Source organism: Diceros bicornis, chromosome 8 (assembly GCF_020826845.1).
Source record: "Diceros bicornis minor isolate mBicDic1 chromosome 8, mDicBic1.mat.cur, whole genome shotgun sequence".
NCBI lineage: Eukaryota > Metazoa > Chordata > Mammalia > Perissodactyla > Rhinocerotidae > Diceros > Diceros bicornis.
Genome location: NC_080747.1, coordinates 63645741 through 63673111, shown reverse-complemented (window position 1 = coordinate 63673111; position 27371 = coordinate 63645741). Strand labels below are relative to the sequence as shown.

At 39.5% G+C, this 27371-nt stretch overlaps 1 protein-coding gene across 8 annotated transcripts in view; it reads right to left on the bottom strand.

Annotated features, from left to right (window-relative positions):
- The window catches only part of FRAS1 (Fraser extracellular matrix complex subunit 1), a 420704-nt gene that overhangs the window by 108000 nt on the left and 285333 nt on the right, over positions 1-27371 (bottom strand). For 7 of the 8 annotated variants that reach the window (XM_058547329.1, XM_058547330.1, XM_058547331.1 and 4 more), the window contains 5 exons: positions 21960-22113; positions 16157-16335; positions 11109-11225; positions 3939-4053; positions 2261-2398 (listed from right to left, as the gene is read on the bottom strand). In XM_058547329.1, coding sequence (XP_058403312.1) covers positions 2261-2398; positions 3939-4053; positions 11109-11225; positions 16157-16335; positions 21960-22113 — 703 coding nt within the window. The remainder of the gene's footprint in view (positions 1-2260; positions 2399-3938; positions 4054-11108; positions 11226-16156; positions 16336-21959; positions 22114-27371) is intronic. The other variant, XM_058547334.1, reaches the window with a different exon arrangement.

Below are 27371 nucleotides of genomic sequence, written 5' to 3'. Positions count from 1 at the left end.
TTAATAGTCCCAGCACTAATTTTAAGTAACAAAAAGAAACACACAGTGGAATAATTGTATACCACAGCAGTTAGAACGATTTATAATACATTCATTCAGATCCCATTTTATCAGTATATAAAATCCCACAAATGGGTGAATGTGGGTGAGGTTGTATATCACTGACAGGCTCTCTGGTGGGTCAATTCCATTGTAGAATTGAGTGATGCCTGGGACATTGATTTACACACTGTAACGGTGTGGGAGATTTATCTCGTGGCATTCATCCCATAGATTATACAGGACAGGACTCTGTTCTCTCTCTAAAAAGGCTCTAGGAACTCAGGCGAGTATTGTGGATACAGAAATTACTTCAACCATGGTTGACATGTTTTCTTTCCCTCTAATCTCAGGATGTCCTGAGTTTCTTGTAAGTTTCTTGTAAGTTTCATGGTTGGAGAACCATGAACATTTTCATTGGCTATTAGTCACCCAGTTACTAAGCACTGGGGATAGTCCTTAGAGAAGAGGCCTACCCTCACCCTTAGAGATTTTCATTCTAATTGAAGAGTTAATCATTTTCTAGACAATTGCATTTATATAAATAATGGCAAATATTACTTTAAATATTTGCCATAATTTAAAATGTAACTCTAAAATTACTTAACCCATGTTCAACTCACCGTAAGAAATCATCAGCTGTTCTGTATGAATAAAGCTACTACGTAAAAATAATACTCCATATTAATTGTGTTATGCGGTCCATACATCTTAAAGATCACAAAGAAACAGGCTTCAAGATTCTTAGACTCATTCAAGGCACAGAAATATTTAGGGTAGGGACTCAAAACTCCTGCTTTCCAGTCAGCAGCTTTGATTCCTGGGGCGGGGGGGAAACAAGAGGTGGTGAGGATGAAGGCTATCTTGGCTTAGTGGAAGGGCACACATTGGCTTGAATTAGAAACTCAGTAATTCTTTTGCTCAGTCTTCTCTTCCTTTAAAAACGTGCCTTCCCTCAAATCCTGGTTTTAATCCCAAAAGGTCACCTGCATTCTTCATTCCTACATAGAATCTTCCCTGAGGTACTGCAGGATCCTCCTCACTGGATTCCCTTCACCCACACATCCATCCACTCTGGCCTTCTCCTCAAATCCATTCACATTACTGCAGTCAGAGAGTTCCCTGGAAAAGGCATCTCCCCATATCTTAAAACCTCCACAAGGTTCTTACTGTTCTTGGGATAAAAATCCAAATCCCTACAGGCTTACAGGGCCTCTAAAGTCTGGCCTCTCTCTCTCCCTCCAGGCTCATCCTTGCTCTGCTCCACCCTCCACATTCCAGACACACTGACTTGTTTTCAAACCCCAGAATGCTACATTCTCTCCCACCCCAGGGCCTCACATGGGGGCATGTGCCCTTCTTTCAGGAATGTTCTCCTGACTATCTCAACATGCACACTTAGCCTGGTTAGCTTCTACCCATCCCTCCACTGTCAATACCTCCCTGGGGCAGCCTCCACTGAACTCCCAGTCTAGGTCAGTCTTGTTAAGTCTAATTCTACCACTGAACATTCTTCTTTCTTTTCAGAGCTCTTATCTCAGTCTGAAATTAAACATTCACTACTGGGATTATTTATCAACTTCTGCCTCTACACCTAGATCCTAAAACTCTCCAGGAACAGGATTCATGCCTCTTTTTGTTCATCACTACATCTTCAAGATCTCACTCAGTGATTGCCACATAGGAAGCACAAAATAAAGATTTATTGAAAGTATGCCTGCATGCATGAATAAATGAAAAAATGATGAACTGAGCCCAAACTACATATTGGCCCACAAGTCTCAAGCTATTTTTTTTTAAGAAAGTGCCAGATGCCAACAAGGCTGCAGCTTCTTTTTTTTGGGTGGGAAGATTGGCCCTGCACTAACATCTGTTGCCAATCTTTCTCTTTTTCTTTTTCTCCTCAAAGCCCCAGTACATCGTTGTGTATCACAGTTGTAGAGTTGTAGCTCTTCTATGCGGGATGCCGCCTCAGTATGGCTTGGTGAGTGGTGAATAGGTCCACGCCCAGGATCCGAACCGGTGAACCCCAGGCTGCCAAAGCAGAAGGCATGAATTCAATGGCTATGCCACCAGGCCGGCCCCTCAAGCTATTTTGAATAGCTATAAAACAGTGCTAACCAAACTGTCCAGAAGGACTACAGGAAGAGTTGGAGACAGACTGCCATGAAGATCCACAGAGAGCAGGTTGAATGCCTCAAAATAAAGAAGAAAGCATTACCAGCAAAGGAGAAGGCCATGATCTCCTGGAGATGGGGGGCTGCAGTGGGAGGACGGTACATGATTTTGCCCTGGTTAATATCTTCTTGTGTGAAATATCGGATGGGAGAGTGAGGCTGGTCCCTGTGTTCAATGATGCCTGGGGAGGAAGAGACTTGGCGTGAGCATCAACAGTAATTCTGATGGCTGACTGAACGACCAGCTCCATAAAGCTGCCTTGCCCACTTGTGGGAGTCTCTTATCCTTCAGGAACAATTGCTCTCAGGTTGTTCTTGGTATACTATTCTCCAGTTATTCAAGAAAAGGGCAAATCTGAAACCCAAATAGACTCTGGACTAGGATTCATTGACTATAGACAATAGTAAGATGTAAACTACTGCCCCTAATGTAGCTCAGACCAGGTAATTCTCCAGAAATCATAGACACTGTACCATAATTATGAGATCTTCTTAATTAGTTCAAATGTCAAGGTTGTGGAGAAAATGGCACAGACTGGTCTGCTGGTGAGGCTGTAAAGAGATTTTTCTCAATCTACCCTCTTTTCTTCAGAAACTCCTTAGTCTCTGTAACGATCTTTGGCAACAGTGCCATGGATTTTGATTATTCTAAGAACTGGATTTGCAATTATCACTCTGCTTGTGATAAATGCTTTAGGGGCTACAGATTTGCCTGTTATTTCTAAATTTTGCAGGTACAGAACTGTGATCATCTTTCATGTCCTATAAACTCTTTAAAACAAGGACACATGTGAGGCTTGGTGTCGAACTAATTCAAGTTCTGAGGGGCTGAGAGACTGACGGCCATTATCTAGAAGACAGCCCAGGCTGCTGGTCTGAAAGAACTTCATCTCCACCCTGGCAATGTAGGGAGAACGACTCTAGCTATGACTTAGCTGTTTGAAAAAAGGGAAGGATGACTTGCAGACGTTTAATTTCTTTGGACTTTATCAAAAGGGTAATGGAATTTAATTTTTAGACTTTTATTTCTTCCAGGGGATTTGATAATGTGAAAGGCTTACATCTAGGGCAGTGGTTGGGCTTGGGAGAGCAGCCTCAAATTCAGGAGCAGAACTGTCTTAGAAGCTGATCTCCTTTCCCCAAGGAACAACCACACCTCTGTTGGGCATAGGCTTATTAGTAAGCCCAAAATTAAGAGATCTAAAGGCTGGGGACTGATGGCAGGGTCCCACCTCTCCTCTGGCTGTAGTTCCACATTTTCTTGTTTCCGATAAGACGAGTGACTTATCCATTTGGGAAAGGAACTGAGTATGTGTGGCTCAGCCCCCTCTGGGCTCTCTGGCAGTTCCTTGTCCTTAGCACGTGCTCATGCTGGTCTGCTCCCCTATCAACCTCACCAGGGCACCCTACAGACAGTGCCTGTATCTCCTGAGTTCTGCCTGTGCATGGCAGGGGGAGCTCAACCCAGTGATTGAAGTTACACGCACACGATGTTCTCCAGGACAGCTCTGTCAGTACCAAGACCGACGTTCATCTCTGTCTGACCATAGTGTCTCTCTCTCAATTGATTCTAAACTCAGAAGACAGGAACAAAAGGTATGAATATTTGTTATTCCTTAAATCCTCAAGAAGTAGAAGCAGACAAAACTCCAGAGCTTTCAACACTGGTCAACAACTAGAAGAAATAGTATCACTCAAAAGATCATTTACTGCACATCTTACCTTGATTTGGATGCAGAGGGAGAGTGATATTGTATATAATCTTCCCACTTGGCCTCTCCGAGTTTACAAAGGAGAGGGAGTGAGGCTGAATCACAGTCAGGCTGTCTTCCCGAGCCTAAACAAAGTTTAAGAAGGAAGAAGAAAGAATGGTGTGATGAAAACAAAAGCCAGAGGCAAAAACAAACCTTATTAAAAAAACAAAAAAACTCACTCTGGTTTTTTAAATTAGTCACACGTAGCAAAGTTTTCTCTGAGAGCTCAAAAGAACTCTGGTCTCTTGCACTGCAGATTTGTCCCAGCCTCAGCACCCTCACAGCTTTACAGAGTCCTCTTCAGCTCTTCCTGCACCGGACTCCTCTCCCCTACCCTCTGCCCCCAGGTTTGTGTTGGTGCAAGCTATGGGAGTCCCACCATGCTCACTTTTCCTAGGTGGAATACGTATGAAAATGAGCCATCACAGCTGGCTAGTCTACTATTCACAGCTGGATTGCTACATCTCTAGTCCTCTAACTTACTGGGCTAAGGTTGGATTCTGTAAGAATTCCTCCCTAATCCACACCTCCCCCCCCCCACCCTTGCTTGCTAATGGGAACTATGACGTTTTCTTTCTTTTCTTCTTTTTTTTAACTTTGATGATTTCAAAAGGCTAAAGATGAACTCACCTCAAACACCAAAAGAGGCTCACCATTTGAATTCAGAGGTTTAAAAACTATATGTTTACTGAAGCACATAAAAATAGTCAGTATTCCTCTGTCTCCATTGTACAATTCAAAAGACCTAGATATTGATTTTTTCTTCTAGCTCTCAAGACCCAATAAATAAGTCAAGCTAAATTAATCAGAAGGCCAAAGTGTATGTAGCTTTTACTATCCATTCACCTGTGTACATCCACAACCCACTAATAGTGACAACACTCAAAAGAAAAAGGAGAGATTCCGAATCCCATGACAAGTCATAACAGTGAGTTGGGGACAGCAGCAAAAACAGAGTGGAGTGGAGAATAGGGAAAAGTAGTGGGAGCAAGGGTCACACATGCTATTAGTAAAACAGAACAAAAATACCCGACTCACTGCCTGCTCTTCCTAACTGACCCCTGAAGGGTTGCAGTTTGACATGATCTCCCACTCTTTGAAGTTCTGCTTCTTTCAGAAGGCATTTCCCCATTTAGAAAAGGATTAAGTAGGGCTCAGTAATTCTCATAGAGGAGGGTGTGGTGTTCTCCCTTTTAACCATGAAAAGATTGAAGCTTGCAGTTGCTTTGTAATTGTCCCCAAGGCATGCCAGTCCTGGGGAGAGGCAGCATTTGCAGGTTAGGACAACCCCCCTATAGTAAAGACTCATATTTCAGGCCATTGCTCAGGTGTGGAATGTAATGAGCAAGAAATATCAGAATTGCAAAGAGTAGCTGGTTTCTCACCCTAAAATAAAACAAGTAAGGGCAACAAATTAAAAATATATGCCCTACATAAAGTGTTTACAGCCAAGGAATGTGTGTATACATCTATAAACATGTACACGTAGGGGCACAAACACACAGACAAAAAAGTGCATGCTCAGTACATTGTCTAGTACTGTTTGCCACCTTTTAATCTCAAAACCATCAGAATAGTTGAAAATTCTCAGAGTATTATGAGATATTTTTGAAAATCTAGATGTCCCTAGCAATAAAGCGATGAGAGAATCATCACAGACACAGTACTATGGAAAAGGGAAATATGTTCCAGCCAAGATAACAGATATTTTATTGTGTAATCTGTGGATACTATTTCTCTACTAATAGAAATAGACACTAGGTAAAAAAAGTAAGGACTCGATTCTCTGAAGACAGCAATATTGAGGTTGAGCTATATGAAAGTATAATCAATTTTAATATTGGCTATTTAAAATGTTCAATATTTATCAATTAAACATAGTAAGAAATGAGATTAAATTTCATAGAAATCATTACAGAAGGCACTTTTTTATTAAAATAACTGTCAACAAGAGAAGATTACAGAATGATGGTTTTCATAATACCCATCTTACCTCTGAATATATCCAGACTCCAAATGCTTCTCCCCACCACCATTGCCACCGCCCTGCTGGGAGCCACAACCTCTCCCCTGGATTACCGCCATGGCCTCTCAACTGCTCTCTTGCTCCCTGCTACACCCCTCCCCCACAGTCTATTTCAGCACAGCAGCCAGCGTGATCCATTTAAAAAGGACATGAGACCTCCGCTCAACACCCAGCAATGGCTCTCTATTTTACTCAGAATAAAAACTAAGTCTCTACAATGGCCTGTGAGGCTAGACATGCTCTGCCCCTGCCCCCCACCACATGCTTAGCACATCTGTGAGTTCATGTCAATTACTCTTGCTTTCACTCACTCTGCTCCAGCCAAACTGGCTTCCTTGCTATTCCTTGAACATCTTAGCATGCTCACTCCCAAATCGATGCCTCTAAACGCATGGTTGCCTGGGCCTGGAATGCTCTTTCCTCAGGCATCTGCATGGCTATCTTCCTCACCCCCTGCAAGTCTTTCTTTAAATGTGATTGTGTTAATAAAGCTCACCCTGACCACCTTATTTAAATTTGCAAACTTGCCCCCACCGCTACATTTCCCATCCCCTTGGCCCTGCTCTACAATACTTCTCACTAACCTGCTATATGTGAGTTATTTATCTTGTTTATTACTTATCGTCTATGTCCCCCCAAGAGAATGTAAACTCCATGAGAACATGGATTTTTGTTTGTTCATGGATGGATCCCAAGCACCAAACACGTGGCACATGGAAGTGCTCAATAAAAATTTGTTAAGTGCAGGCTGGCCCTGTGGCTTAGCAGTTAAGTGCGCGCGCTCCTCTACTGGCAGCCCGGGTTCGGATCCCGGGTGCGCACCGACGCACCGCTTCTCTGGCCATGCTGAGGCGGCGTCCCACATACAGCAACTAGAAGGATGTGCAACTATAACATACAACTATCCACTGGGGCTTTGGGGAAACAAAAAAAAAGGAGGATTGGTAATAGATGTTAGTCAGGGCCGGTCTTCCGCAGCAAAAAGAGAAGGATTGGCATGGATGTTAGCTCAGGGCTGATCTTCCTCACAAAAAAAAAAAAAAAAGGAAACCAGGAAAGAAAGGCTTATTCAAGGCCTTTCCTTCAAGTGGTAACCTTGGGCCACCCAATCCTGAGTACCGCAACCACCTGAAAAATGAAATAATAAATATTCGATCTTTCACATTAAGAGATACTACTTTATATAAGGCATTGTGCTAGATGCTGAGGAAGATACCACGATTAATTAATTAAAGCTTTTGCCCTTAAAGATCTTCTAAGTCAAATAGTGGATGGATACTTGGAAAACTGTGAGTTGATGTGAATCTATTAATTTATTTGCAGAATCTTACACTACATATACTATGGTATTTGTTGGTAAATATGCATGTTTTCAGATCTCCTTGCCCAAATTTGATATATATTCTAAATGCATACATCGCACATATGTTTATATCTGTATCTTATAATATTATACATGTGTATACATCTTATATATGTATGTATGCAAGGAGCTTAGATTTGATGAACAACAGAATTACAGAAAGGCCACAGAACAAATTATCATTTAGGCAGGTATTTGATTACGTTGGTTTTCAGTCTACACAATTTTCCTGGGGAATCTCAGTTATGCTTGAGGATTTAACCACTACCTGCCATTAATGATTCTCAAAAGTTTATCTCCCACCCAGAATATCTACTGATCTTCTACCTGCCCTTAATAGGCACACCCTTTACAAGTACATCCCAAACTGAACTCATCATGTCTTCTACCCCTACCCCTACCCCTAAATTCCTCATACATTCCTATCTCATGATGGCATCTCCACATACTCAGAAACTGGGTGTTTTACCCTCTTCCCATATCTAATTGAACATTATGTCTCTAAATGTCTCTTAATCTCTCCCTGTTTTTTTTTTTTAACCATCTTAAACACTTTTAAGTGTAGAGTATAGCAGTGTTAACACAAAGTGTTAACTTTGTGCAACAGATTTCTAGAATTTCTTTATCTTGCGAAACTGAAACTCTATATCCATTAAACAAAAAAAATTCCCCTTTTCCCTCTCTCCATCTCTACCCCCCTGACCCCCACAGTGGCAACCACCATTCTACTTTCTGTTCTAATAGTCTGACTACTTTAGATAGCTCATATAAGTGGAATCATGCAGTATTTGTCTTTTCGTGACTGGCTTATTTCACTTAGGATAATGTCCTTAAGGTTCATCCATATTGTAGCATGTGACAGGATTTCCTTCTTTTTTAAGGTTGAATAATAGTCCATTGTTGTATACATCACATTTTCTTTATCCATCTATTCGTTGAAGGACATTTAGGCTGCTTCCATCTCTTGGTTGTTGTGAATAATGTTGCAAGGAACATGGGCGTGCAAGTATCTCTTTGAGATCTCACTAACTCCTAATCCTTATTGCCACTGCATGGGGATCAGGCCACTAACCTTTCCTGTTCTAGATGACTGTAATAGATTATTTCTTGGACTCCTTGCTCTCTGTCTGGCCCCTGTTGAAGGTGTTCTCTACCCTGCAGCCAGAACGATCTTCCTAATTTAAAATCTGATCATGCCACTTCTCTGCTACAAATCCTTCAACATCCTACTTGCCCCAACAGACTTTCAGAACAAATGGAAACTCCTTCATCTTATCTTTAAGGTCCTCCACGATCTCTCATTTCTTGTCTCTTCTTCACCTAGAGATTTATGCTGCAGCCAGTGGAATTCTCTGTACTTCCTCAAACATATCATGTTCTCCTGTGTCTCCATGTTTTTTCACTTGCTGCACATCTACCTGGAATAAATTTCCCCTTATTTCTAGTCTAGATAAGTGGTTCTTCAAGTGGTGAGCAGAGCAGCAGGAACAGTATCACCTGGGAACTTGTTAGAAATGCAAATTCTCGGGTCCGGCCCAGTGGCATAGCGGTTAAGTGCACACACTCTGTTGCGAGGGCCTGGGGTTCGGATCCCAGACGCACTGCTGGTCAAGCCATGCTGTGGCAGCGTCCCATATAAAGTGGAGGAAGATGGGCACAAATGTTAGCCCAGGGCCAGTCTTCCTCAGCAAAAACAGGAGGATTGGTGACAGATGTTAGCTCAGGGCTGATATTCCTCACACAAAAAAAAAAAGAAATGCAAATTCTCAGCCCTACACCAGACCTACTGAATTAGAAAACTCTGGAGTGGGCTCTAGCAATCTGTTATTTAACAAACCCTATAGGAGATCCTAATGCAAGCTGAAGTGTGAGACCCTGCTCTAGAGATAATTTACCCTTCAACTAGCTCAGTGCACCTCCTAGAGGAAGCCTTCCATGACCCTCCCCAATGCCCCATTGGAGTAGGTGTCCTCCTATTGCTTCCATATCATGGCATTTATCATTGTATTGTCATTGCTTACTTATTTGCTTGTCTCTCCTTTTAGACTCTAAATTCTTTGAGAATAGAGACTATGTTTCATGGTCATTTAATCTCCAACGTCTTCCACAGCATAAATTAGTGCCTCAGAAGTATTTATGATTGAATGACTGAATGAATGGAGAGGTAGATGCCATATATGCATTTAGGATACTTATTCATAATGCATTTACCAAATATGTGCAAAACTTGTGTGCTTAGGTGAGTCCAAATCACTGAATTGAGAATGTGTTTTTGTCACAGTTTACAAGTATGTCCTACAGTAATGGCCCTAATTAATGTCCAAGGAAATATAAACTGTGTATATTTTAAGGAATGAAAGAGTAGGCTAATCACACGTTATGGTAAACCAACCTTTTTCGATATCCTAAATAACAGAGGACAGACCTAATTTGCAAACAAGCAACCTGAGACTCTAAAGGTAAAGTAACTTAAAAGGTCTCTAGAGATCCACAGCAACAGAGGGAGAATTGTACCATCTTCAAGGCTCCCGGCCCATTTTTTCCCTCTAAAACTCAAAATAACACTGCATTAGCATTTGGCAAGAAACGTGTATGCACATTTTTCTTTACACTTTAGAGAAAATTCTGATCCAAGCTCCTCCAGTCAGAATGATGAATTATAGACTTTATAGTGCTGCTGAATTATGATTTCTTTAAATTACGGTTTATGGTGGAAATGCCAATACCAGCTATTCATTAAAAACTTTCTGTTTCCCTCTTTATGTCTCTGTCAAGCTCCAGACCCATAATTTCTAAAACTATAGCTGCTCTCTTTGTTGTGGCTCAAGGCTGATACACTACATTGGAGTTTAATTATGTGGGTGCTAACTAAAATGTGGATCCATGATGATTAATTTACAAGGTCTTATATGCTTGTGGCTCTGTCTAGAAGAAGGGTTTTGGCATTACATACCCATCCATATAGGGTTACAGTGGAGTTATTGATTGTCTGAACTAAGCTTCATGTATCAATTTAACTGTCACCTTGCTTCAAACCTTTCCATGTGCCCACACCCCTTCCCATACACTATGCAAGACCTTCTGTGATCTAGCTCACTGACCTCCACATGTTCACCACGCCTTCTCTGCCTTCCTAATTTCTCCAGTCTTATTGAACTATTGCAATTTTCCCAGTGATCATACTTCACCTCTGGGTCTTTGCATGTGCTATTTTGATGCCCGGTAGGGCCTTTTGCCATCACCTCTCCGTTCCTTCCAACCTGCCCCCCAGAACTGTCACTTGGATAATTGCTACTTATCTCTCTGGATTCAGCATAGATATCACCTTCTCCAGCAAACTTTTATAATAGAAAGGAAACTTCTAATAGGGCTTCTAAAACATGGAATAACATTTTCTCCAGCGAGGTGGAGCTAGAACTGGCTGAACAATTATACCCAAATGGTATTGATTAAATGGACAGAAGTCTGAAATTCCTTCCAACTACTCAAGGAGAGGCCTGTGACTGTCTGAGATGCTATAAAAAGAACAGCAGCAATAGATGGGAGGTCGAGGTGGATTCCTTCTAACTTTCCTTTCACTCTGGGAATTTTAAGTTTCTTTTTCAAGTCAATGACAAATATGTTTACAGCGCTGGTATTGTCTGCATTCTGAGCAAGGCTTTCACCGGATACAAAAACAGGACACTCCATCAAATCCCATCAGCATGCCTCCTGCAAGCGGAAACCACGAGCTCTCCCACCCAACTCACGGTCATATGGAGAGATGCCTCCAGAGAGAGTTTAGGCGCTTCAGGTGTCTGTGGTAAGATCGCGATGTTGAACAAGCGGCTCTCCAGTTGCGCGTGGGCATTGGCGGCACTGGATACCTGAAAAGAAACGTCACACAGGTGAGCCTCTCCTCTGCTGGGCAGAGCGTGTTTGTACGTGTTTATCCCACCCCCAAACCATCTGGCTTTGAATTCTATATGCTCCTGCATTTTAATTTTCACTCTGCTCTTCATATTTTAATATTAACGTTTTACTGATTACAAAAAAAGATACACAATCATTTAAGGCAATTCTGGAAATGCAAGAAAGTATAAATAAGAAATAAAAAATCATCTAGAATTTCACTACCTGTTAATCCTGGTTATCAGCATATTGAGGCATTTCAGTTTAATCTTTTTTCTATCCATAAATGTCAAACTTTATATACAATCGTGTATTCTAACTTTTTACTTAACATAATACTATGCCATTTTTCTGTATCATTAAACATTCTTGAAAAAAAAATTTTGATAGCTACATAATGTCCCATTATGAGCCTTATGAGCATATATGAACATATGTTAAAGACGTTCCATTTCTTTCATCTTTACACAGCACAGATATCTATACCTAGACTACAAAGGACAAATCTCAGCCTCATCATTGCAATGCAATTGACATTACAATGCATTTACAATTAAGGTAGTGGTCCCCAAATCAACTTTTTCCTCCTTCAAAAATGCTAAAAATGATGCTTTTCCTATGCAGGATGCTTTTCCTCTCCCTCAGTGCTACTGAGCTGCTCCCTTAAACTCTCCTCCCTGTTGTCTGCTCCAACTTAGGTTTGTTACAAGAACTGCAATGGCCTGTGTGCCATGTGTAGCTGCACTAATTCCATATGAGAGGAGTCAAGGTTCTGTAAATTCTGAGAAAAAGGTAGGAAGAGCAGCTCTTTCTCTATGTCTTCTAAAGTTTGTCCAACAGAAAAACCGTCTTCTCAGTATCTTGATCACACCAGATGCCTGGAACTCGAGTTTCAGAATATCTACGTTTTCAAGGAGACATCTTATGGGGTTATTATAAATAATAATAATAACAATAGCCATAATTCACTGAACATCTATCATGGGCTCAGTACTGTACTAGCTACTTTTCAAAGGTTATCTTACTTAACATCCACAAAATAGATATTGTTATCTCCTCTTTTACAGATGAGGAAACTGAAGGTCAAAAAAGTTAAGCAAGGTGTCAAAGTCACATAGTCAATAAGGGTCAGTACTTAACCAGGTCAGCGAGTTCATGATCTTTCTACTGACCAAGATGACTCAATTTGGAAGCTTTAGGAAATTAGAAAAGGGGAAAATATGTTCTCCCATCTCTTGATGAAAAGGAATGGAACCTCGTGCAGGTAGTGAAATGCGGGCATATTATCAAGCAGGAGAAGCAGTTCTAGCTTCCTTAGTAAGGATACTGGGTGGGAAACGTGTTGGTCTTTTTCCAACTACATCCCCTGAGGTTGTGTCAACGTGATCTGAATACACCAAAACCAGGGCTCCTTCCCATGCCAAAAATGAAATGAATGTGCATACTTTCTTCTCACTGTGCCACTCTCCATTTTTTAACACCACTCGCATTACATAAATCCCAGGGTTTACACGCAAAGTAACAGGTGGGATGCATCGATGGCTCATGACAGCACATCAACATTAAAATGGAATTAAATCCATGCAACTCATTGTATTGCATTTTCTGTTTTAAAGAAATAAAAGAAGGGAAGAAAGAGAATAATCATTAGAACAGCATCTTTTTTAGTTTAAAATCCTTTAAGGACGCTAAAATGATGAATGAGAAAAGTTGCTAACCACTTATTTTAGCATATAGCTATAGTGTCTGTGCCATTTCAAGTCAAAATATGAGGTAAGATTATAAAACAAGGAGACTTTAAAAACAAATACACCAAAACTTTTACATTCAGGAGAACATAATCTCAGAGAGTTGTTTCATACTTGCAATAAAGATGCTGTCAGTCTTCAAAATGCACTTTTTGGAATGCCTTCAGAGGGAGTTCACAAATCATGTAAGAAAATTGAGCTTGTTACTTCATAATTACTCCCTGTTTTTAACCAAAAATAATTGCCATTCTTCTTACCAGACATGATTCTGAAGGACTTTTAGCTATTCGGCTATATTTTAAAATCCACTTCCAAAGGATAAAATCCTGTCACTATTGAGAGTATTCTAAAGAATATCCCATACGGTTTGAAGATTTCAAGTAGGAGTTCTAAACACATATTGAACAAAATGTGTGAAGACTCTCCAAAGGGAATCACATTCTAAGTAATAATGTTCAACTGGATGTCTTCAAGTCTAGTGAGTTAGTTAAAAAAAAATCAGTAACTTTTGCTATTTTATAATTACTCACTTAGTAACCAACTTGCAAAAGCAACCAAATATCATTTTGAGCAGGTGCTGAGAATCCCTATCCAGGGAAATGCCCCATATTGATAATGTTCTTCATCCTGATGCCTATGAAGGCAAAAGCAGATCTGAGGATTCTAGTTTGCTGAGGTGACTTTTTTTTTTTTTTTTTTTGGTGAGGAAGATCAGCCCTGAGCTAACATCCATGCTAATCCTCTTCTTTTTGCTGAGGAAGACCGGCTCTGAGCTAACATCTATTGCCAATCCTCCTCCTTTTTTTTTCCCCCAAAGCCCCAGTAGATAGTTGTATGTCATAGTTGCACATCCTTCTAGTTGCTGTATGTGGGACACCGCCTCAGCATGGCCGGACAAGCAGTGCGTCAGTGCGCGCCCGGGATCCGAACCCGGGCCTCCAGTAGCGGAGCGCGTGCACTTAACCACTAAGCCACCGGGCCAGCCCAAGGTGACTTCTTTTGATTGAGGTCTTTGCCTCCATTCTGACTCATTCTTTGAGGACAGCTGAGTCCCCGGGTGCTAAAAATGAAAAGTTAACTTGGGCAAAGGGCACAAATGTTTGCTCATTCATTGGACATTCAGTATGCTCAGTATAGTGTCTTTGTAATGGTTTCCAAGTTTATTTCAACCTGCTCTCTGGAAAACCACATCTTTTACACAATATAAATTAGTCAGGCAATGAAGAGGTGCACACCAGGCAGTAGAAGCAGAGTGGATGCTCATTTTAACAAGGGGAGATATTATAGTAGTTAATCCCCCCTGCATTCCTAGACAAAGGAAAAGCCTCAGACTTGGAGGGACTGATCACCATGAACGCTTCTTTATATTTTCTCTGACAATTATCCACATTCTATTCTGTATCTATGCTTAAATGCTCTTCCTCATTCATACTTTCTCATTCCTTTGAATTTCTGTTCTTTGTTTTTTTATAACTTTATTTATTTATTTATTTCTCCCCCAAAGCCCCAGTAGATAGTTGTATGTCATAGCTGCACATCCTTCTACTTGCTGAATGTGGGATGTGGCCTCAGCATGCCTGGAGAAGCGGTGCGTCAGTGCGCACCCGGGATCTGAACCCGGGCCGCCAGCAGCAGAGCGCGCACTTAACCGCTAAGCCACGGGGCCGGCCCAATTGTTCAATTCTTTATTTCCAAATTATCCTTGACAGAGCTTTGTCTAATTTTTTTGGTCTTTCCAAAGAATCAGGTTCTGTACTCATTTATCAGTTCTAGCATTTTATAGTTAATCAATTCTTCTGTGTATCTCTATTAATTCCTTCTTTTTGCTTTCCTTAGGTTTCCTTTAGTGGTTCTTTAGCTTCCTGAGTTAAACATTTAGTCCATTTATTTTCATGCTTTTCTGCTCAATAATAAGAGAGTAAGGCCACAATTTTCTTCTGAGTACTATTTTGTCCACATCATTTAAGTTTTGATAAGTTATTTCCTCCTCATCAATATTTCTTAATAGTTTTCTGCTTTGATTTCCTTTTAGAACTAGTAATTATTTAGGAGACTATTTAAAAAATTCCAAATCGTTTGAATTTTTCCTCTACCCTTTTATTATTAATTTCTAATTATATTTCATAATAGCCAGAGAATGTACCCAGTATAATTTCTTGTTCTGTAATTTATTGAGGGCCTTCTTATGGTCTGGTTGTTTTAGTTAGCCCCAGGTACTATAAAAAAAAATACCAGAGACTAGGTAGCTTATAAATGACAGAAATTTATTTCTCACAGTTCTGGAGGCTAGAAGTGTGGGAGCAGGGTGCCAGCATAGTCGGGTTCTGGTGAGGACCCTCTTCCGGGTTGTAGATTGCTGACTTCTCATTGTATCTCCTTGGTGGGGAGCAGAGATGGGGAGCAAGCTCTCTCATGACTCCTCCAAGTGCACTAATCCCATTCACGAGGGCACAACCCTCATGACCTCATCTAATCCTAATCACCAACCAAAGGCCTCATCTCTACACCACCATGTGGTGGTGGGGGGGTGGTGTGTGGGATTTCAACATATGAATTTTGGGGGAGACATAAACTTTCAGTCTATTGCACTGGTATTTGACCAATCTTTGCAAATGGTAGTAACAAATTTTTACATAGTGCTTATTATGTGATAGGCAGTATTCTAAATACTTTATATGTCTTAACTCATTAAATCCTCATAATAATTATACTTTACAGATGAGGAAACTGAGACACAAGGATTTTGCCCAAGTAATTTGCCCAAAGTTGTGTAGCTAGTACACGGCAGAACCGAAATATGAACCTGCTGGGTTTGGCTGCTAAGCCTATGATCTTACCATAAGATGGTAAATGTTCCAAAAATATTTTAAAAAAGAAAAAAAGATTTTTTTTCTCTATATGGCATTTGAATATTTTGAAAACATTTTAGCCATTTTCTATTATAAACCTCTTTGCTGTGGAATGACTCCAGTTTTAGGTATCCATAAGACTAAATTGACAGATTAAAAAAATCTCTCAATGCTATTAACTGCATTTTTTTCTTCCCCCACACATGATTTCTAGGCAACCACAGAAAATTAACTGAGCTGTTTATAAATAAGGGTGATGGTTTTCATCAGACCATCCAGACATCAGAAAAGCCAGGAAGCAGAGGGAACCTGAAAGCGGAAGGAGTCGCTCTGGGCTGGGACCCCCGAGTGCCTGTACCACACGATGCCGTCATCGATGTCTTGCTGGGTGAAGGTGCTGGTGGGGGCTGCTGTCCTCCCATCAGGCAGGTGCTGCCCTTCGTCTGCGGGGCTGTCTGCAGGCATATTAACCAGAAGGACCACTTCCCCTAGGAAAGCCACATAGGTAGTGAGCATCCCTGTGAAAGGTCAGTCAGAGCTCTTGTCTCTTTTCCCACCACTTTTTTTTTTTAACAAAAGAGAAATGAGGTACTTCTTCATTTTTTATCTAAGGTGAAGGAAAAGACGTTAACACAGAATTCAATTGACATCATCAAATTCACCTTTAGACACAGAATTCCTACTTTCAGCTAAAACAACTAAAAGTCATTCAAGGACAATTCATGTATCAAGTTACGACTTGTATCTATTAAAATTACATAAGGAGACCCAAACAATCATGAACATTGCAAACAAACATTCAAATTCTGGGCAGTGAATGGATTCATTTCTACCCACAACTTTCCATGTAACAGAAAATGCTTTACAACCAGTTTTTGGTGTAAACATAATGGAAAACTAGAAAAAATTCATAGAAAGTTATTCTTGGGAGAATTCTGTACAATAAAAATAATAGCTAACACTGGAATGCATACAGCAGGCACTGCATGAAGCACGTCATGTAGTGATTCAAACCCAGCTCCGCCACATCCAGCCGTGTGAGCTTACTTAGGCTCTATAAATCTCTTTTCCTCATTGGTAAAATGAGAATAACAGTACATGCTCCATAGGTTGTTAAAAAGAATGTTAGTCATCCTTATCGTTATGTTATTTAATCCTTCTGAAGATGCTTCTATCATCTCCATTTTCAAGACAAAGTTCTTTAGGCTCCGAGAAGTTTAATAACTTGATAAAGGTCACGCAAATAGTAAGGGAAGGAGCTGGGATTTGACTCTGAAGCTCATATTCTTGCTTGTGAACCTCTGTTACCAATCAGGATTATTTGTGTTCACAGACCCCTATTTACCCTGCTGAATAACTGGTCATGTTTTCTCCTCCTTCATTGTCTAAACTTTATTAGAATTGAAGCAAGGAAATCTAAATCAACAAAACCACCAATAACACCAATCTGTTTCTATTGCTTATTCTTTACTGGAAGCTACTATCTTCTTAAAGTGAGACTGCAAATAGAGGTGTTACAGAAACAATTAAAATTTCACAAGGAGAATACGCCTTCAAGTGCAGACCAAACAGAAGAGTGGATGAACTGCTGAAAACAGAAGCCGTGTTCTCATGAAAGTGCATTTAACAGTAAATCTGAAAGAAGCCTACCCTACCACTCAGATAGCAAGAGGGATAGAAGACTCTGTGTGTGTGTGTGTGTGTGTGTGTGTGTGTGTGAGAGAGAGAGAGAGAGAGAGAGAGAGAGAGAGGGACTGTATTTTTAAAGTGTTCTGTAGGAGGATACGCAGATCTTAGTACATGAGACATAGTCGGCCAGTGATAGCACATTTTGATTACTCTAGAGAAATTTGTTTTGTTACTCAAAGGAAATACTTATTCTGATATCTATATGTACTAAATCCAAGTTAAAAATGAGCATAATATCCTGGATGGTGATAAAATACTGAAGTAAGAGAAAAAACATCAATACTCTTCTTTATATAATCATGTGGAAAATCAACTCACTCTAGTTTCTTTCTTGTATTATTTCTCATTTGTATCTAAGTCACAAATTCCATTACCCATCTCTCCCTGGTTCAACTTCTGCTCATAAGATACTACTAAGAAACATGCTTTTCCAGGATGCGGACTGTTTATGAATGTGAGTACAGCTGCAAAATATTCTGAAAGGAGATTTCCACAATGAAAATGAGAAGAGTAGAAGGCTAGAAAATATTTAAATGTAAATTGCCTAGCTATTCTGCTTAATAATAGAAAAGCTAAGCAGAATCTTCCTAACAAGTCCTAATGAAACAAGCCTATTTTTCAAGAAAAAAAATCATTGCCATGCTATGCAGATTAACAGGAATCACAGGATATTGGCTAATTCCATTAATTTCAACTCAGTAAATAGTCAATGAGTACCTGCTAGGTGCTATCTACTGTAGTAGGCCCTTCAGGGTGGTGGATTCAAAGATAAGCAAGATGCAGTTCTTTCCCCTGAAGATCAGCCCCCATTAGCAACTGGGAGCCACTGTGAGATTTTCAGTAGGTGAATGGCATGAACTGATTTAGAACACAGAATGCATGTGATCAGAATACGTAGAGCCTATGAGGCTTCAAACTCCTGTTAAAGAGTCTGAACTCTATTATATAAAAATGATAACAATAGTAGTTAACATTTATGTGGACAGTTTGGCCAATTATGAGGCTACTGCAAAATTCAGATGATAGATGGAGACCTGAACTAAGAGCTAAGCAACAGAGGCAAGATCGGAAAGAAATAAACAGATACAAGAGTCACTGAGGAAGTGGAAGCAACAGAACTTGACAAATGTGGCTGTGAAGGAGAGAGAGGGAGGAATCAGAATCACCTACTAGGTTGGGTGACAGGAGGGGAAGTGACGCCACTGATGGGTTGAGCAGGTTGGAGGGAAGATGAAGAGTTCAGCACTGGATATCTTGAATACAAGGTGCCTTTGTGACAAGCCCATGAGTAGACAGAGAGAAAAATCAGTACTTTGTGGGGTTCACCCCAGTGAGGTGAGAGCTTTTGTGTAGTACCTCACCACCACTTTTATCATAATATGACAAAGAGATGACCCTTTAAATATGTGAAGATCCAGGTTTAAAAGCCAGAAAATAATCTCTGCTTGTGATTTCCTTTATACTGAAGACAACATTTTAACCAAGAATTTTGAAGGGAAAATTTATTAATAGGTATTAAGAATTGGAATCTCAATGGAATCTCCATAAATTATTTGGGGATTGAGATAGTTTGTATTAAAGCTCTCTTACCCAATGCTAAATAATTTAGAGTTGGCAGTGTGTTGGATTAAGTCAGATTCTCACTTAAATGATACTTGAGGTACTTCATTAAAACCATCTCATTAAATTTACTTTCAAACCTGCAAAGTAGTTAAAGGTACAAGTATAAATCAACTTGTCTAAACTCACACTTGAAAAGAATGATGGGTCTGCAAGTGGTTGAACTCAGGTCTTTTATGCACATGCTACACAAGCAATTTACAGTTGGTCCAGTTCCAGTTCACAAAAAGCTTGAAGTTTAACTAGAACATTCTAAAGTGATGAGGGAGTACATAGTAGCTAGGGTGGCAATGAGGTGAGAGCTCCATAATTCACATCATTGGGATAGATGGATGTAAGCAGATTTATATTAAGTGGGCTTTTAGTTCCTACCACCTTTTCACTCTTGAATGGTTCCCAAGGGTAACGTGATTTGATTATTACTAATAGGGGGCTCTGAACACATAGAAAGAGGATTATGTTCATGGAAGAATTTAATTAAGAGAGTTATAGCAAGGAAGGGTCACAATGAAGACTACATGGCATTTATCAAGCTGAAATGGCTTAAAAACCATTTAATTCAGCATTGTTTTATTTAATACTTAAACAGAATATTGGAATATTGGGCTGTATCTAGGAAATTTGGGCGTTTAATTTTTTGGCTTTTAATGATCAAGATAAAGGTAGAGAATGTAATACATCAAAAGAGTCAAAGATTTTTAGATCTGAAAAGGATGCAAACATTATTATCTAGCTTAAAATTAGGGAGTGAAAGTATGGCAAAGTTTAGTATCGGGGTCTGTGGATTAATTAATAGCATTGTCTCGATGTTAACTTCCTGGTTTTGATAATTGTCCTACGGTTATGTAAGATGTAAACATGGAGGGAAGCTGGGTAAAGGGTATCCAAGAGTTCTTTGTACTAATTTTGCAACTTTTCAGTACATCTAAAACTATTTTAAAATAAAAATTAAAAAAATTTAGCAAGACTTGGGGCTGGCCTGGTGGCATAGTTCACACACTCTACTTCGGCGGCCCGGGGCTTGGAGGTTTGGATCCTGGCCGTGGACCTATGCACCACTCATCAAGCCATGCTGTGGCTGCATCCCACATACAAAATAGAGAAAGATGGGCAGAGATGTTAGCTCAGGGCTAATTTTCCTCAGCAAAAATAGGAAGATTGGCAACAGATGTGAGCTCAGGGCCACTCTTTCTCACCAAAAAAAAAAAAAAAGAAAAAGAAAAAAAATTTAGCAAGCCTAACCTTTCACAGAAACCTATGGCTCAAGGCGTACACTTGCCTTCCTCAAGGTCACATAACTGTAATAAATGACGCCTCAGATAGACTGACTGTTTTATAATTATAACATCAATTCTTGATTAGGTTGTGCTTTTCAATGTCTTTGTATATATTGGAATTATTTTTAAATTGTATAAAAATTAATTTTTCCACACTACATAAAATAAATAATTTTTAAAATCTGAAAACCCAGAGGAAAAACAGATTATTATCACTCTGCTATTTAACATGCCAAATGAGTTTACTTTTAATGAATATAATTTTCATTTTTAGGTGATCTATTTAGTTCTTTTTAAAAATCTACCTGCCTGTTTATGTCTTTAAATCATTTTAAATATGCTTATTTCATAGTTTTTATAAGATTATTCCTTTATTTGAAATCCTTAGAGTTTTAATCTTCTTGTTTTGGTTATGATATTATAGATTGTTTCCTTGTATGTTCTGTAATTTTGAATTCTGAGCTAATCTTCAGTGGTTTTATCCGTGAGAATCCCCTGTGGCCTAGAGTTGAGGGTGGACATTCTATAGAAGTTTCTACTAGTTTCTGCAAGAGATCCAAGAAATATCATTGGCCTGAGATTAATTTTCACGTTAATGTGTCAGCTTTGGGTTTCTCAGACAACGCACATAGTGTAACTTAACCTTAGATCTGCGGGAGAAATAGGCCTCAAGTGCTGAATTTTCAGCAGACATTCTGCTTTACTCTGAGCCCTGGGAAAGATAGATGAGTTTCTTTGCCATCTCTCTGTGCAGGTGAGCTTCTTATTTTCTATTCTGTCCTTCTAACTGAAGGTAAGTCTTTCCAGAGTCTGGTCTTATGCAGGATCTTAATTCCAACTTTCTGTTTCTGCATGGGCACTAAATCCCAAGCTCCTGGGTGATAAGACACACACAACTCTTTTCAGGGAAGCTATGCCATTAAGCTCATGTACAAACTGGCTTTCAGTTCCTTCTTTGTTTTTGGCATCTGGAGAGTTCTTTCTATTCTTGGGAGGTCGGCTATGAACAGCTTATAATTCTTATTCTTTTATCCAGAATTTCTAGGTGATGATGATGGGAAATTGTTCAGATTATCATACTCTACTATCTTGCTAGAAGTGGAAGTAACAATGGAGATCTTGAAAAATGTTCCTATGTAAACTGTTTTTCTAAAAAAGTCCCAACAAGAAGGCTGGTGATGTTCTGGTAAGGACACAAGGTGGAGTTTGAGAGCCTGAGCTTTGAAATTAAAGTGACGTATATTAGCTAGGTGACTTTTAGCAAGTTACTTTCTCTGTAAAATGAAGCTGTTTTGAAACTTAAAGTTTAGCTGCTATATATAATGTTTACATTACTTAGCATACTACCTCGTATATAATACGTGTACAGTGTGATAGCTATTATGATTTTTCTGTTTTTAAAGGGGATGTGTGAGGCATTAGAAAGTCAAGTTCATTGGAAGCACAGCCTTGCTGCATGGCATCCTACAAATCAAGTCCAAGACTGCTGAATACGCTGATGAAATCATAAAGGAAAAAGGAGTTACCAAAGTGGAGGTGGTCCTGTGTAATTTTGTAGATGATTTCTGAGGCGTTGGCACCTGGAGCTTCAGCCTGTAAGATTCTGTTGGTAATCTGCAGCATCCCCCCTTCTGGAACCCACACCATTGAATTAGCCACAAGCCGAAGACCTCCATTATTCTAGAATAATGAAAGAATACAGAATTAGCTCCAAGCAAAATAAGAAAATACCAGTCCTTAAAAACATAAATTATTGGGTTCTATTGCTGATAAAGGTCGTCTAATAAGAGAGATTCATAGCTTTAGAGTCACACGACGATCAATTTGTGTATACTATGTGTAGATACATGCATATGTATGTATGAGTATATATTGCTCTTTCTTTTAATTTTTCATGAGCAAATGACTTATTTCATTCAAGAAGGCTTAAGTCTCTCCATTTCTTTCTTTCATTTGTCCATCTCCCTGTCCTCCCATCCTCCCCATGCACCCACATTCAGCAACTACTCATTAAACACCTATTTGCCAGCTCTTTCACTAGAAGCCTGAGCTATATAAAGATGGGTGAAACAAGACCTCAATTTCAGAACTTACAGTCTACTGGGAGAAACAGACACATAAATAATTAGGATGCATCACAAGCGATGTTCTATAAGAAGCCTGAATAGAGGGCCGTGGAACAATAAAAGAAAAAGAGAGTTCCTCTTCGGGTAAGGAATGTTCAGGAAGGCTTTCCTATGGAAATATCATTTATTCTTGAATGACAGAAAAATGGGCTTTCTCAGGAGAGAAGTGGTGAAACAGATTCTAGGCAGAGGGCCCAGCCTGAGCAAAGGCAAAGACATGAGACAATGTACTGTGTGCTCAATAAAATATCCAAGTGTCTGGGGCCAGCAGAGTTTAGGGAGCCGGAGGAGAGAATGAAGAAAAAGTGACAGTCCCTTAAGGTTGGTTAGTAGAAGGTAGAAGCTATGCTAGAAGTCTCAATTTATCTTGTAGGCACTATAAAGTCAACAGCGAGTCTTCAGGGAAGGAAATGGGATGATCAGATCTGGGTTTTAGAAAGACTCCAGCAGCAAAAGATGGAGGGGACTGCAGCTGGGATGATCTCGAGCTGTAGAAACCATTTAACAAGTTCTTGTCAGGGCTCAGGCGAGAGAAAATGAGAAGACAACTGCAATGGGAATGGATAATTACAAACAGATTCCAGGAACACCACAGAGGCCGAATTGACAGGCCTTGATGACTGATTGAAAGTGAAGCCTTAGAAACAACAGTTGGGAGTAGCTGGCTGGCAGAAATCACCTATTTAGCACTCCTGAGAAGGCAACCATTTCAATTGCTAAAGCTAATGCTGTTAACAAGAGCTTCCATCCCTGATTTGCAAGGTGCCCACCTCTTCCAAGGCCTCATCATTGACATTTTCCACAGAATGATATTAGGGAGGCTGCCAGTGTTCAGTTTTCAGACTTCAAAAATCAGTAAATCTGATATTTTAAAATACAGCATTTCAGAAGGGATTTTTTTCTAAATTATTGTTATTACTTTCAAATGTGCCAATAAACAGACCAGAGCAAACTGCACTCTCAGGAAGGGAATATTCAGAACAGAAGACAACAAATACTCCTTTGACATGAGAGCATTTGCCCCTCTCAGGAGGCAATCATGGCTATTTTCACCACAATCCCCGGGAAACTGAGTCAGACAGTGGCCAGGAGAACAGCAGCAAAGGCACCTTCTAAAGTGATTGGTGCTCAGGGGCAAAATCCCAGAGAATTTTCTCCTTTGATATAGCATATTATTTACAAAAACATCAAGGCGTGCCAAGAACTTTGCATGTTATCTACTAGAATTCCGGGGGAAAAGGCGCTATTAACTCCGGCAGAGTTTTATACAACATAATACACTTGGACCCAGGTGTCTTAACTGCTAGAAATCTTTCTAATAGCAGCAGCCTCGTCAACTTTAATTAGGTAACAGAAATCAGTCACACACCAACAACCACATTCTTGGACTAAGGAGGCAATGTGCTTTTTCATGTTCCAAGCAAGTAAGCACTGTGACCCGAATGTACCTCCCCAGATGTCTCTCCCACTATATCTCTATCTTGACTATACCTTATCAATACAATTCTCTGTAATTCCTGTGTGAGTGTATATTTTTAGGAGACAGTTCTCCTTGCAAGTCAGTGTTCAGAGATCAGCAACATCTGGAAGCTTATTAGAAGTTCAGAATTCAGAATCTGGGGACCCACCCTAGACCTTGGGAATCAGACCTTCGGAATTAGAATCTTAGCGTTTTATTTTTTTCACCAGCTTTATTGAAGTATTTGTAACAAATAAAAATTGTATATATTTAAGGCATACAATGTGACATTTTGATGTATGTATACATTGTGAAATGATTACCACAATCAAGCTAATTAAAATATCTATCACCTCACATAGTTACAATGTTTTGTGTGTGTGGCGAAGACACTTAAGATCAACTTTCTTAGCAAATTTCAAGTATACAATACAGTATTATTAAATATAGTCACCATGCTGTATGTTATATCCAGAACTTATTCATCCCTCATAACTTGAACCTTTGTACCCTTTGACCAGCATCTCCCCACTTCCCTGACTCCTAGACTCTGAGCAACCACCATCCTACTCTGCCTTTATGAGTTCAACTTTTTGAGGTTCCAAATATAAGTGAGATCATGCAGTATTTGTCTTTCCGTACCTTGCTTATTTTACTTAGCATAACGTCCTCCAGGCTTATTCATGCTGTCACAAATGGTAGGATTTCCTTCCTTTTTAAAGGCTGAATAATATTCCATTGTATATATATACTACATTTTCTTTATCCATTCATCCATAGAGAAACACTTAGGTTGTTTCCATATCTTGGCTATTGTGAATAATGCTGCAATAAACATGGGAGTGCCGCTATCTCTTCAAGATACTAATTTCATTTTCTTCAGATATACACCCAGAAGTGGGGTTGCTAGATCATACGCTAGTTCTATTTTTAATTTTTTGAAGAATCTCCATACTGTTTTCCATAGTGGCTGCACCAATTTACATTCCCACCAACAGTGTATAAAGGTTCCCTTTTCTCCACACCCTCACCAACACCTGTTATCTTTTGTCTTTTTGATAAGACCCATTGTAACAGGCGTGAGGTGATATCTCATAGTGGTTTTTTTTTTTTTTTGTGAGGAAGATCAGCCCTGAGCTAACATCCATGCTAATCCTCTTCTTTTTGCTGAGGAAGACCAGCTCCGAGCCAACATCTATTGCCGATCCTCCTCCTTTTTGTTCCCCAAAGCCCCAGTAGATAGTTGTATGTCATAGTTGCACATCCTTCTAGTTGCTGTATGTAGGACGCGGCCTCAGCATGGCCGGACAAGCGGTGCGTCGGTGCGCGCCCAGGATCCGAACCCAGGCCGCCAGTAGCAGAGTGTGGGCACTTAACCACTAAGCCATGGGGCCGGTCCCTCTCATAGTGGTTTTGATTTGCATTTCCCTGATGATTAGTGATGTTGAGCACCTTTTCATGTCCCTGTTGGCCATCTGTATGTCTTCTTTTGAGAAATGTCTACGCAGATCCTTTGCCCATTTTTTAAATTATTTGTTTTTTGCCATTGAGTTGTTTGAGTTCCTTATGTATTTTAGATATTAGCCCCTTTTCAGACACATGGTTTCAAATATTTTCTCCCATTCTGTAGGTTGCCTTTTCATTTTGTTGATCATTTCCTTTGCTGTGCAGCTTTTTAGTTTGATGCATTCACACATGTATTTTAGCAAGATCCCCAGGAGATGGGGAGTCATGCTAAAGCAAGAGAAGCACGACACAGGATAGAGATTGCGATGGGTCTAGAGTGGTTCTCCCAAAACTCCACAGACAGGCCTTTTAGAATATTTACGTTTATAACAGGATAATACATATGCCTCTGTTTCTGAATTATGTGTTTACAGTACTCAAGAAGAAACAGACAACTGTCTAAGGAAAAGAAGTATTCTTCCCACTCATTATGATGAAGATGATTTTTCCAGTTGCTTGCTTTGGGAGAAGGTCCAGGGAATATTCAAGGAGAGATGAATAGAAGGCTATACATCATCTTTTTTACAGCTAAAGTGTCCAAAAAGACAAACAAATTTTAACTTAATTTCCCCAACGGTTCTGACATTTTGCAATTTCTTTATGTCCTTGCAGTTTTTTTTCTGCACAATGTGCATATATCCCTGTAAGCTTAAGAAATTAGCCATAATATCAGTTGAATAATTTCCTGCCTAGTGATGTTTTATATATCCTTCAGGGTACCACATTAGGAGGCAATGAAATCCCAACAAAGGATTATGGGGGCATAATTAAAACAGGGCTTTAAATTAAACAGTTCTTCTAATTCATTTCATAGAACAATAGGCATACAGAAATGTTGGTAATAAAGTTTAGCCATTATATATTGTATTACAAATAAAAATATTAATGTCATAAACCAGAAGTAAAGGCCCAAGCCTCTACCATTTGGAGGAAAAATCACACAAACAAAATGAAACTCCCCCCACAAAATTAAAAGTTGAGACATAAATGATGAGCTCAAATGATAGTGTACCCCAACTCCAGGCCAAAACATTCAAGATAAAAAATTTTAAAACTTAATTAAATAGAAAATGACTATAATTAGATATAACAGCAATCCTAACATTTTATTTACTCTGTAAATATATACCATAATTTGAAAAGGCTCATTTATACCATAGCTTTTAAAATTTAAACTTGTAGGACATTGTGGATTTTAGGGAAGGATCATGTGGCGTGGCGCATATAAGGTGAAACTTAGATGCTATTCACCAGGATGAGGAACGATGGAAAGATAATTGGACTGTTTTTTTGTTTGTCAATGTGTGTATGTACCTCCTTCAGGTCAAGAATATATAACTTTCTCTCTATGTGGCTTTCAACTTCTTTACAAATAAGTAAATAAATAAATAAACCTTTTGAAATCAACAAACATTTTTTGAGTGTACACTCTGAGTGATCCATCTTACAAGACACTAAATTGAATAAGCTAAGCAAGTCCAAAAGAAGTGAAACCCTGACACGTGGTGAGGATTTATCTATGAGATAGACTCTTATTCAGAAAAATAAACATTTTTGTGCCATTGATATTTATAATTCTCACAAACATCCTTATTATCAAACTGTGCCCCTGCAAGACAAGCAATGGGAGGCAGGTTTTAAGAAAACTGAGGGAAAGCACAACAGGGTTTTTAACTGCATACGGGTCTTACCAAGGTCAAACAACCCGAGAGGACTCTCAGCAATAGAATTTTCCATCCAGTTCATAGCGTGACCCTTTGGGGCTTGTAATATCAAAGCATTACCCAGTTGCAGAAAACAACTGCTCAAACAACAACAAACAAGGTCAGAAAGATCATCAGATTTAT